Source organism: Boleophthalmus pectinirostris, unplaced genomic scaffold (genome assembly GCF_026225935.1).
Source record: "Boleophthalmus pectinirostris isolate CB_2022bp ecotype Guang Dong unplaced genomic scaffold, ASM2622593v1 HiC_scaffold_18, whole genome shotgun sequence".
In the NCBI taxonomy this organism is placed as follows: domain Eukaryota; kingdom Metazoa; phylum Chordata; class Actinopteri; order Gobiiformes; family Gobiidae; genus Boleophthalmus; species Boleophthalmus pectinirostris.
The window spans coordinates 30,385,760-30,397,086 of NW_026571133.1; the positions used below are offsets into that span (position 1 = coordinate 30,385,760).

General features: G+C 38.2%; 1 protein-coding gene across 6 annotated transcripts; it reads right to left on the reverse strand.

Annotated features, from left to right (window-relative positions):
• Positions 1-6,316: 6,316 nt before the first annotated feature.
• LOC110174177 (uncharacterized) lies at positions 6,317-11,080 on the reverse strand. Of its 6 annotated transcripts, none has more exons than XM_055153494.1 (11): positions 10,943-11,046; positions 10,432-10,532; positions 10,161-10,218; positions 9,646-9,806; positions 9,266-9,362; positions 8,458-8,715; positions 8,102-8,215; positions 7,411-7,476; positions 7,204-7,254; positions 7,018-7,132; positions 6,317-6,879 (listed from the first exon to the last, which is right to left on the reverse strand). In XM_055153494.1, the coding sequence occupies exons 2-11, from the start codon at positions 10,438-10,440 to the stop codon at positions 6,411-6,413; spliced, it is 1,398 nt and encodes a 465-aa protein (XP_055009469.1). In that variant the 5' UTR covers positions 10,441-10,532; positions 10,943-11,046; the 3' UTR covers positions 6,317-6,410. The 6 variants fall into 6 exon arrangements, with proteins under 6 accessions (XP_055009469.1, XP_055009467.1, XP_020795894.1 ...); XM_055153492.1 differs by having other exon boundaries at positions 9,646-9,908; positions 10,943-11,041; XM_020940235.2 differs by lacking the exon at positions 10,432-10,532 and having other exon boundaries at positions 10,943-11,080.
• Positions 11,081-11,327: the final 247 nt, after the last annotated feature.

Sequence of the window (11,327 nt, forward strand, 5' to 3'; positions counted from 1 at the left end):
CCGTTGTTCTGTTCTGTCCTTTTTCTGTAGGATTTCAAATTTCCTTTAGTCTGAGTCTGAGCAATCTTTGTACTCTCCTGTTGGCTACATCTCATCATGTCCAGTAGGAAATGAACTTAATGTTAGCCCTATGCTCCTAAATATATTATCACTGAGTAGCCTGCAAAGGAATATCAATAACGGCACATGTGTAATGGTGGATCATACAATACATGTTATTTCATCTACTTTTGTTTACACCGCTGACAACCTCCATATTATTATGTGGTGAGTGTCTTCATCTCTATCATGGTTTGTTTTTCAGTACTTCCTGTGCTACTGCATGCAAGCAGCCCACATGGCGGTAGGCTTAAATCACACGTTTGCCCACACACTTGCTCCACTCTCATTTACAGTTTACACCACTATAATGCTGTAGAACTAATCATTAGGTTAAGAATTAAATTTGAAAAGGATGACTTTTCAGATGATCTGCTTTGCAATGTAGAAGTATTGCTACAGATTGTGGCTTTATTACATTTTCCTTGGCTCCTTCTCTTTCTAAATGGTTTGGCCTTAATGGCCTAAACAGACTGGAGTCATTGGATAAACAAGAGTTTAGCCGAGGAGTGGCTGGGTCTGGACAGGGGCGGGCCGCGGTGCAAATGGCAGGTTTTTGTGGTGATTCTTGGTCCATATGTCAGCAATTTGAGGGCATTGTGTACCTTGGCTTAAAACAGAGGCTTCATGATCGATGGAGGGGTGAAAATCTCCCAAGTCTCTGGCGCAGAACACAGGCGAGCACAAGGAAATTGCTTTCAGCTGATAGCTTCATTTCAGTTGACATTTATCAAGTGAATTACCCCTGTTCCTTTCAGATGTTTACTACAAGCACCACTGGTTGACATATCCTATAGTGTGTGTTGCTGTGTGTGTGTGTGTGTGTGTGTGTGTGTGTTGGCATTTGTGTGCCAGCTACAACTCAATTGGAGGCTTCAACTGTGTGAAAGTTCTGATGTGTCCCCTGGCCCTTCCTCGCAAAAATATACAAGTTCAAATTAGTTCAGTAAAGTTTGGATTTGATAAGTGTATTGTAGTTCTCCATTTATTGCTGATTCACTGAAGTAGCAGTATACACTCTACTGTACAGAATCTTTAGGTGCAAAAACATTACATAAGTCCAATAATCAAAACAAATATTATTATATATACTCAGTCGTTAGAGACGTGGCTCATATGGCCATCTTGATCTTGTTTCTCCCAGCTCCATCAGCATAACTATACAGTATTGTCTCCCTTATTTCCTCTCATGCTGTCCCATTAAACAAACTATGTTTATGAACCAAAATGCAAGAAAGGACTGAATATTTTGTTTAAGTGAATACTTTGATTATATATTTTTCTGTTTTGATCCATAAATTGTTTCAGTAATACATTTTTTATTGCACATAACCAGAAAACTTTCACACAAAAAAAAAAAAAGAATATTACTAAGAATAGGGTTGCCACCACAACCATTTTCTCTTGTGATTAGATTTTGATGGAGCCAAGTCCAGTCTTGTTAAAGTGCAAAAACATTCTATGCAAAAACTATTTACCTTAAGAGAAAGTATCAAAGTGAAAAACTCTATAAAAAGGTTGTTTCTCATTCTGTTGCTGCTATGTACAAGCTTAGATACAGAACAGGGATGGCAAATACAATGATAGAGAAACGCATTGCATCTGTATTGAGAGAGGAGCTTGTCTGAAGTGTTGCTCTCAGCTCACTTCCTCCGACCTCTCGTCTCTATTCTGGACAATTTGCCTCTTAGCATTTTCTACTTCTCAATTTCTCTTTACTTTTGATGCAGATTTTCTAGCATTGTATTATTCATGAGACTTTCAAGTAGTTTGAGAGCAGCAATGGACCAAAAGTAGTTTGCCAAAAAGACCTGTATTACACTGTAAATCCATAGTGTGAAGAAAGTGCATGCATCTCAAACACTGTATGTATATGTATAGGAAATGGAGAAAACTCAACTGGTTTCTGTCTCTCCCATGATTACGCCCTGAAGTCTCAGGGCCCCGGTCTTCGCTGCAAAACAACGGTACAGCTTTAACACAGACACATTTTCCACACACACTTGCTCTCCTCATCACCTCTAAAGTGTTCAGTGTGTAAGAAGCCATGCTGAAGATCTCATCAAGCATCCAATCAGTGGGTGAATACCAAATGCACTCTCCTCTTGTGATGTGATGATGGTAGGGGGGAAGAAAAGATATATCGAGGGGAGAAAAATCTCTGCATATGCAAATTGGACTTAAAATTTAAATGGATTGGATGATCATAAGCGCATCTTTGACCCTTCGGGTGTTAGCAGTAATAGTGACAGCGTAAAAAGAATATGTGCAGATTAGCCTATTAATATTTATAGATGTAATTGGTGGCTGTGCTTGTTGTTTAGATGTGGTGGTGAAGCCTAATCCAGGTGGGTGCTCTTACCAGCTCTAACAGGGAAATAGGCTGCCATTTTAGGAGGAAGCTGGATATCCTAATAATCATGTAAACTAATACCGTTTGCAAAGAGTATTTCCTTCCTGAGCTCTTGGCCTGTCAGTCATTCAGCAGAATTGCCCGTGTCTGGTCTATGAGCCATTCCAACTCAATGACATGTACCCTCTTCCTCCCCTCAATTTGTACAGAGGACCACACGGGCCCCTCTGGATAGCCCCCTGTACCTACAAGGAGTCTCCACAAGCATCATATGGACCAACCAGACGCTCCGGCACGTGTTCAAACGCAACCTCACCTCCCGCTACTCAAATGTGAACAAAGCACCCCACAGTCTAAAGTGGTTAAACTGTCATTTCAAATTGTCTGGACATTGTGATTACCGGCATGGGAGGAATTATATATTTAGCTTTATGTCTGTGGCTATTTCCTCACCCACACCCTGATCTGTGGGGACTAGTGCCCTCTGTATGATCTGAAGTGACTGGCGCCCTGGATACTACTATCTGTGAAGAGTTAAAGAATCTCCAGGAGACACGCACAATCAAGGGCTGCCAGCTGGAGGAGGGATATCTCTCCAAGCCGCTGGACCTCCAATGACAAGAAAGGGTATCTGTAAAGTCACAAACAAAAGGTCCATCAGGAGGAATATCAGATGTCATAGAGTTCTGAAATGTTTCTGCTGTGTCTTCCCTCATTTTAGGTTTCATAATCAATAATATTAAAAGGAGAAGTTGATGCTGGAGTTTGAAGAAATCACATGTTTTAGCATATGATTGAGAAGCCTTTATTGGCTGGTTTGGATGTCTGAATCTTTGAACTCGAAAATTGTAAAGGCTATTCCAGTGTCTGCCTATACATCTATGTAAATCCAAATAGCATAAGAAAACAAATGGAAATTTCCAATTGGAAAAACAATCTAAAAGAGGAATTTAGTTCATTATCTCACAGAAAAAACCCTACCTCTTTTACACATTGGGGTTTTTCTGACTCTGCTTATTGTTAGGGATCACCAGCAAACTATTTGCACATAAATTGGAAGAATTTTACATTGGATGCAATTCCTCTTACAACCAACCACATTACTGTGACTTGAATGGGCAATAGCAGGCAATAGCAAGGAAACAATAGTTTGCTTGGGAAAGACAATAAATAAACAACATAGTGTGCTCTGAGTGAGACTCCCTTGTGCACTGAAGGCAAAGGTTTACAGACAGTGCCACTGTGACTAGCAACACTGTAGTCAAAGGTGTTCTACTGAAGTCAATCGACAATGAGACTGGATACACAAGTCCCAATGAACTGAACACTGATGGTGTCTTCTCAAAGTCATTGCCTCTGTGAAGAAGATGAACACAGTTCCGCAGTTTGATGGGCGCCTGTTCATCTGCAACCCAATAATCTAAGGCAGGTCTAGTGAAACGCGGCTGAGCTGGGGCTGCCCAGCCAGAGAGGAAGGAAGTGAAGGACTCAGGAAGCGGCGCTCAGAGCTTTCACCAATCATATCCATCATGGAGCAGGCTGGTGGAGGCCGTGTGTGTTTCAGCAGTCAGATCCATCACAGGGCGCTGTCTCCAGGCCCGGCCCGAGGAGCACACGCTCATTAGAGGCTGCTGCTCTGCACTTTAACTAAACATCTTTTCCATAAAATAAATGCTTCCAGGTTACTGTGGCTCTTGGAGAAGCAGGTCGCCCCACCGGTGCTGCCACTCATCTGATCCCAATTACCAGACTGAGGATAGACCCTGTACTTGTGTGTGTGTGTGTGTGTGTGTGTGTGTGTGTGTGTGTGTGTGTGTGTGTGTGTGTGTGTGTGTGTGTGTGTGTGTGTGTGTGTGTGTGTGTGTGTGTGTGTGTGTGTGTGTGTGTCATCATCTGGACTTGAACCTCATGGAGATAACTTGATGTTTAAGTTTTTTGTGATATCATCCTAAGGGGTTTGGATAAAATCAGAGCTGGAGGTTGTGTCTGTCGTAGGACCACCAAACTTGCAATAAAAATCTTATTGGCCTGTCATTCATCCTCTGATACAGGTCATCTAAAGTAACTGATAAAACTCAGGTGATAGTTCTTATGTTAGGGTAGACAATAGGCCTATTAACGCATAGTCTTGACAATTAACTGTAAACTTCAGAGTACTCCTCCCTTCAGAGAGATACTGTATAAGCCAGTTCCTACCTGAGTTGCATCAGAATTGAAGAAGCTACTTGAAATTAGGGAGAGAAATTGATTCACTCTTTTGCCTAATAACAAACATATCCAATTGTTGCTTCTTCTAAATAACTTTAAAACAAATAAATGCTGAACTATCGCTATTATCTCTCCTTTATCTTTTTGGACTATTTCATTGTGTATAGGCATCACGAGTGGAATTGCCAGTTAAAATGAATATTGGACTACCAAAATAATGCACTAAGCACTGTACTATTTAATAATATAATCTTTCCTTAATACTTAGTAAAACCCATGCCATTTTGACATATTAAATAGAATAAAAAATCATCAATAGGCTACTTAAAAGATTTTAGAACAACATAGTTCCTCCATGCAGTACTGTGGTCATAGTTAACTGTCATCTTGGACGCAACAACTACATGGCTGATCAAGTTTATTCTCGTGATTGTGTTTTGTAGTCTTTAACTTAACTAATTGTAGTGCTGTGTGTAGGAGGTAACGTGAGACCTGATTCGTGGATCATCTCGGTAATACTAGTATGTGAGCCTGTGTGTGCTCTGTGTTAAACTCCAGATTTTATTGAATAATTGTTTCCTGATGTTGCACTCTCTTAGAATATTAATTACAAAAAGCTCAAATCATTCTGGTAAGCTGGGGCTCAATAGGAAATTGGGGCCAGGTCTGTCATAGGGGTTAACTCTTGAGGGTCTTACTAGCATATAGCAGCACATGGTGAAAACTTAGTGTTTCAATGCCAATTATGTGACAGTTCTTGTATCACACGATCTATGTTAACCTAACCCTTAAATTCTAACTCATTACTCCATCACTAGTTGTATTGCATTAGAGTATTGTGGCAACAGCCCCATCTAGTGTACTCTTGGTGTTGGTACAAAAATGAAAGAAATTGTAAGTTATTAATTTACCATAAACCTTTAAGTATAGATAAAAATTGCAGTACAAAAATATATTCAGTTAAAATGTCAGGGTCAAGATAGTTTATGCATAATCTATCAGTAATATATCATCTTAATGTTATCATCGCTTTGTGAATAGAAAGGGTATTTCCTTGTTTGACAACAATCAAGGCAGTGTAGCCTACTATAAACCTACTACGGTATATAGGTGACTTCCCTGTTCCTCAATGAGTAACTTAAAACCCTTGTTATTGGATTTGGCCACATGGTGCTCATAAACACTGCAGGGAAACCCACGTATTTAATTACGTGACTCGAGACAAACACACAAAAAGCACGAGGTGTGTGGCTTACTGTCAGTTACATGATATTGTTGTTCAGCCAGCTCTTCATGTTTATTAGAAAATACAAACTAATTAATTCACTAATAAATGTATGACTAAACCTTGCTTATTAAAAACTGTTTGATTGTTTGTCCAAGTATTAATCCTACTTACAAATTCGCTAAAAAAGAATCTTTTGAATTAGAATATTATTATTAAAAGGTTAGTATTTACTAAAACAAAATTAGTTGGCATTGTGTATTATTATAAACCAAGGATTAGCAATGTCACATATACACATGACTAGGATTATATTTTTTATGAAAGACTAGGATCCAGATTTCAGGCATTAGAAGAGGTATTTACAAATACTGATATACTGTTTAAGAATTACTGAAGTTAAATCAGAGGAAATAGTTTACAGAATGCAGTAAAGTCTAAAAGTTTAATTTACTATGCAGTTATTTACAACATAAAAATCTACTACAAAATGAACACTGGTATGAATCCATCCAATCATTTTTATCAGTATTTTTGCCTCTGTATTTGAAGTGTGACTGTTGCTCTTGCTCCGACTATTTCCTTGACTTTAGAGTGCTTTTGACTGGTTGTAATGAGGACTCTGCATCCCCTTCGATCAAACAAAAACCTCTGCAGTGATTCGTCAAAAAGAAGATTTCCTTCTTTGTATCCGTCCACTATCAACAAAGTTCCAATGGTCAGCATATTTCTCAGGTCATTCTCTGTCACCATTTCACAAAGTGATAACTGTGTTGTTATTTCATCTATCAAATTGCTGTTTGTTCTGCTCCCATCAACACAAACAACCAGCTGAAGATGGCTGAGATCAGTGAGGTCAGAAACAGGCTCTTGAGTCCATGAAAAGATGAGCCTATGAATCAGGGTTGTCTTGCCACTTCCTGTCGGCCCCTCAAGTAATAGAGCTTCTCCGCTAGCAGGCACTAGATCATGAAGATTTAGTCTCTGTCCGTCACTGAAAAGGGAAGAATTTAAAAAAAAGACTACAAAAACACATTAACAATAGCGGAAAGAATGGACTATACTGGATATTTTGAAGCAAAGTAACTGATGAAAGAGAGCATGTCAGTCTTTTTATTATGGTTAAGCTTACATGTCGCAAAGTGTAAAGCGTGGGTCATCTATATCCCTGTGGTCTCTCGGCAGGTTTTGGATCCATTTTGTATAATGATCCGTAAGTAAAGTCTTGAGACAACCATTGATGTTAACTGGAATTATGGAATTATGTTATTGCATTATATATCATAATGTATTTATGTATTACTTAAAAAAAACTTACTTTGATTCATTTTAGTTTTTTCTTCATCATCGATTGAATCTTTTTGGTTCACTAAAGAAAAAGTATTTAACATGAGTTGCAGAATTGCGCGGAGCAAGAGAATTTAGCTGAATCATTTCAGAGAATTGTTCTTTTTTAGGAAGTGAGTCATTGTGTTCAGATGACACAACAGTTTATTCCTAAATCCACTTTTATTCTACTGCTTACCGGCAGGCAACGCAAAGGCCCTCCCCAAAGAATCTATAAGGTTTCTGGTGCTGGTACTTCTTAACCCTAACAAGATAAAAGCATTATGTTGAACAGTTCAACCCAACTTCTCAAGGTTCATCATCTTATCAATAACAAATTAATGTATCAAAATGAGTCTACTGAAAAGGTGGATATGTTTAGATAGTCAAACATTGAACACTGTTAAGCTTCTTACAGTATACTGCACTCCTCATACACAGTCATATTGCCCTACACTACAACGTCACACCATATACACATTCCAAATTTCCAAACAGTCATTAGCAGAGATAGATATGAGCAAAATACCCACCAAAATCACATTTATTTTAAATAAGGGGAAAAGTTAAATGTTAGATCACTGTGTTGATAATTCTGTAACCTTGAGTAACCCATGAAGGTGTAAATATCTATCAAGGAAATAACTGCTACATAACCATTAATCATTTCCTGAAGGACCAGTAAAACCCAAGCTTGTACTTAGACTGTTGACTGTTTGTGAGTTGGGTTTTTAAGTTTCAGCTTTCAGTTTTAAGAACTTTTTGAGGACTTTTGCCTATTTTAAAAATATAATATTTAGATTTGAAATTGTTAAGGTCTATGGCAATGGTCCTCACTTGAAATCCATCGATAAGTGGGATAATGTATTCAATAGGTGAAAATATATTACCTTTTTGCTGACATTTGTACACCACAAAAATCAAAATAATGCCAGCCAGAGGCAGAGTTAAACACAATATCACAATGAGGACAGTGTGTTTTCCAGTGGGTACTGGAATATCCTCTGCAAAAAGTCAAAACAACAGCAAGGTTAAACACACACACCCAATATTTCACAACTTTCAAAAACCACAGTGGAAAGAACCAAAAAACTTATTTCACTTTTGTTTAATTTTCCATAATTTGTCATTGCCATATGATTAAAAAAACATGCACAAGTTACAACATAAGCAGTCAATACTGGACCAAAGCCACAGACCATGCTAACTAGAATATGCATGACCAATCTTTTTAGTGTTACTTTACCTGGAATTTGGATGGTTGCTGAGTTGTCCATGAAATTACATGTGTAGTTGTTTTTATCCAATGTGGTCACATTTATTTGAGTAGTGATTTTGAAAAGCTGGTCTACTGTTGTTTCAATGGTTGTAATGGGTTTGATTTCAAATTGGTGCCCATTATGCCATGTGACTTCAGGTTGTGGGTAGCCTTCTGATTGGCAGATCAGTCTCACTTCTCTTTCGGATATTTTACTGATTCTTTTATCAATGCTTTTAAATGGAGCTGTGAAAAACGTAGTTCAGAGACTTACATTTTCATATTTGATATAAACTATACAGATTAATATATGGTGGGACTGGCTTTACTCTGCAGTTCAGAGGTCGAGACCATGCTTGCCTTGCAGGCATTGTGTACACATTATCCTGACATGAGGATTATAAAAGTATTCTAGGGTGTAGGCATTAAAGGTCTAAAATGACTTTTTCAGGGGACTTTTCCTCACCACATATCAAACTGCATCAGTTTGAAACAGGCAATTCGAAATTACTGTCTCTTATGTGATAAGAAAACCTACTCAAATATTCAGCTTCAGAGTAAGACCAAATTGACCTTTTTATCTAACCTGACCAGCAAGATGAATTCTCACGATACTTTCACAACCTCATTATTTTTTACGTATTTTATTATTACTCTATTATTACTGATACAAAGTATACGTCTGCATGGTCTTATCATCCAAACTAAGACTGAAGCAGGTCCCAAAATACATTACTTTGGATAACCAACTTAATAAAAATGTCTAAATCATCTAATAGATTAGAAGTGTGCTCACCAAATACAGATAAAGATAAGGTTTCATAATCTGCTCCAGCCTCAGTTTGCACAAAACACTGATATTTTCCACTGTCACTTATTCTGAGATTGGACACCTGTAGTGAGACAAGATGAATAATTTTATATCTGCATTGAACAAGGTAATTACTTAAGAATATAATTATTACAACAGTAGTGAATATGTAAGCTATGACAGTTGGAGAGAGGGGTATGACAAGGGGTTAAAGGAAGAAAAGGGGTGAAATAAGTGACCAGTCTGTTACCCTGCTGACAAGACCAAAGGAAATACCAGAAACATTTTCCCTGGTAGTTGTTGGGTTGAAAAACTTGTCAGTTTTGCTATAGAATACATGAAGTAAAGTGTGTGCAGGTTGTAACCTGTATTTTTGCCCAGCCTTGCCGTATCTCATCAGTCAAAAGTCTTGCTCTGCCCCGGTAGTCTTGGTGCTGAGTAACTAATTGCTCCACTCCTTTCTCCATGCGGTACACTTCCCGAGCGTCTCCCCTGGGGGGGATCCAGTGCCAGACGACTTTGATTCCTGATAGAGTAGTAGATGACACTTGGAATCTGCATCCCATCACAACATCACCTTTGAATTCAGATTTATATGTGCTTCTATCAACCTCAACAGTAAATAATCCTGCCAGGAAAAGCACACGTGTTATACACTTGTTATCCAAAGACATTGCAATCTATACACTTCTACATATCCTATGACTAGAACACTAGAGCAACCTATCTGAGCACATAACGGATTTGGTTAGCAAAAATATGTCTGTATCGCTGACTCACTACATTTTCTCTTTAAATGATGTCACCATTGTAGTCTTCTTAATCGGGAATAAATGCAAGAAACATTGCATATATTTTTTCCAATTAACCCACCACTGACCTGAAGCAAATGTCGAAAAGACTATTGGCATTAGCCATATGACCCAATTCATGGAAACCTGTTTACAAAAAAGAAGAATAAATGTTATTTTCAGATCAAAATGCTGACAGTGTAGAAGAAAGTTGAAAAGTACTTTATTGTCCTGTAGGGAAATACCTCTGCATTTGACAATTGCATTTGTGTAGTATTAATGGCACACTACTTTGTAACTTTTCTGGTGGATGTTATTTTTTATTTTTTTTGTCATTTATTTTGCAGACCAGTTTAATACCATTTGCATAGCTCCAAGGAGGTAAGCGGATGATGCACCCAGGCCTTTTTACAGCTGAGATCTGTGGAGTGGTGACCCCGCTCACAGAAAGAATGAATGTTCTAATAAATGCAAGACAAAAATACAATGCCATACTGTGGAATATTTCAGACAAAGGGGGGGAAAAAATGCATATTGTATTTATATGCAACTTATATGCCCTGCTATTTACGGATAAAATGCAGATGGAAAAAAAAACAAGCTTCTTTTATAAATACACTCTAAGAGCCAATACCATATAATTAGCAATAAATCACACAAAGAGGCTACATAGCTTATTAAAACTAATACGTTAATAAATGCCTTTCGCCCATTCATACAGAACAGCAAATAGCGTCATTCTAATATCTAAACAAGTACTAGTATCTACAAGACTAACGCAGCGTGCTCATCAAAATGAACTAATAAGCCCTGGTTAGGTAACACAAATATATCCAATAAACAGAAAATAATATGAGGCTTGGTCCCTTACCATATAGTGAGAGGATGGCTTTGCATTAACAATTTCCTAGATCCTTGCTCTGGCGTGTGGCAAATTTTCAAGCTGCTCCTCATTTATGAAGCGACTTGAGCTCTAGGGGAATTTGTGTCTGTGGTGTTTTCGTTTCCAGCACTAGGGGGGAGCCTTTTACGGAAGAGCCTGGTCATTTACAGTAACGGAAGGAACGTGTTTTCACGCGCTCTAGGCTACATCATTGTCTCTCTTTTGGATTACAGTGTATTCTTGCTTGATGTAACAGGCACATTGTCAGTACGGTAATAACCGATGAATTCTTCTCAAGAGAAATATAGTTTCTCCGGGAATTTTAAGAGCGACGTCACATGGTCCACACGCGCTGGAGTCCATACTCAGAAAA

Coding starts and splice junctions, on each gene's coding strand:
- LOC110174177 (XM_055153491.1), bottom strand. CDS start 10,337: ATGCAATTGTCAAATGCAGAG. Junction 10,219..10,316: donor TGCAATTGTCAAATGCAGAG/GTATTTCCCTAC, acceptor TTTTGTAAACAG/GTTTCCATGAATTGGGTCAT. Junction 9,909..10,160: donor CTTTTCGACATTTGCTTCAG/GTCAGTGGTGGG, acceptor TTTTCCTGGCAG/GATTATTTACTGTTGAGGTT.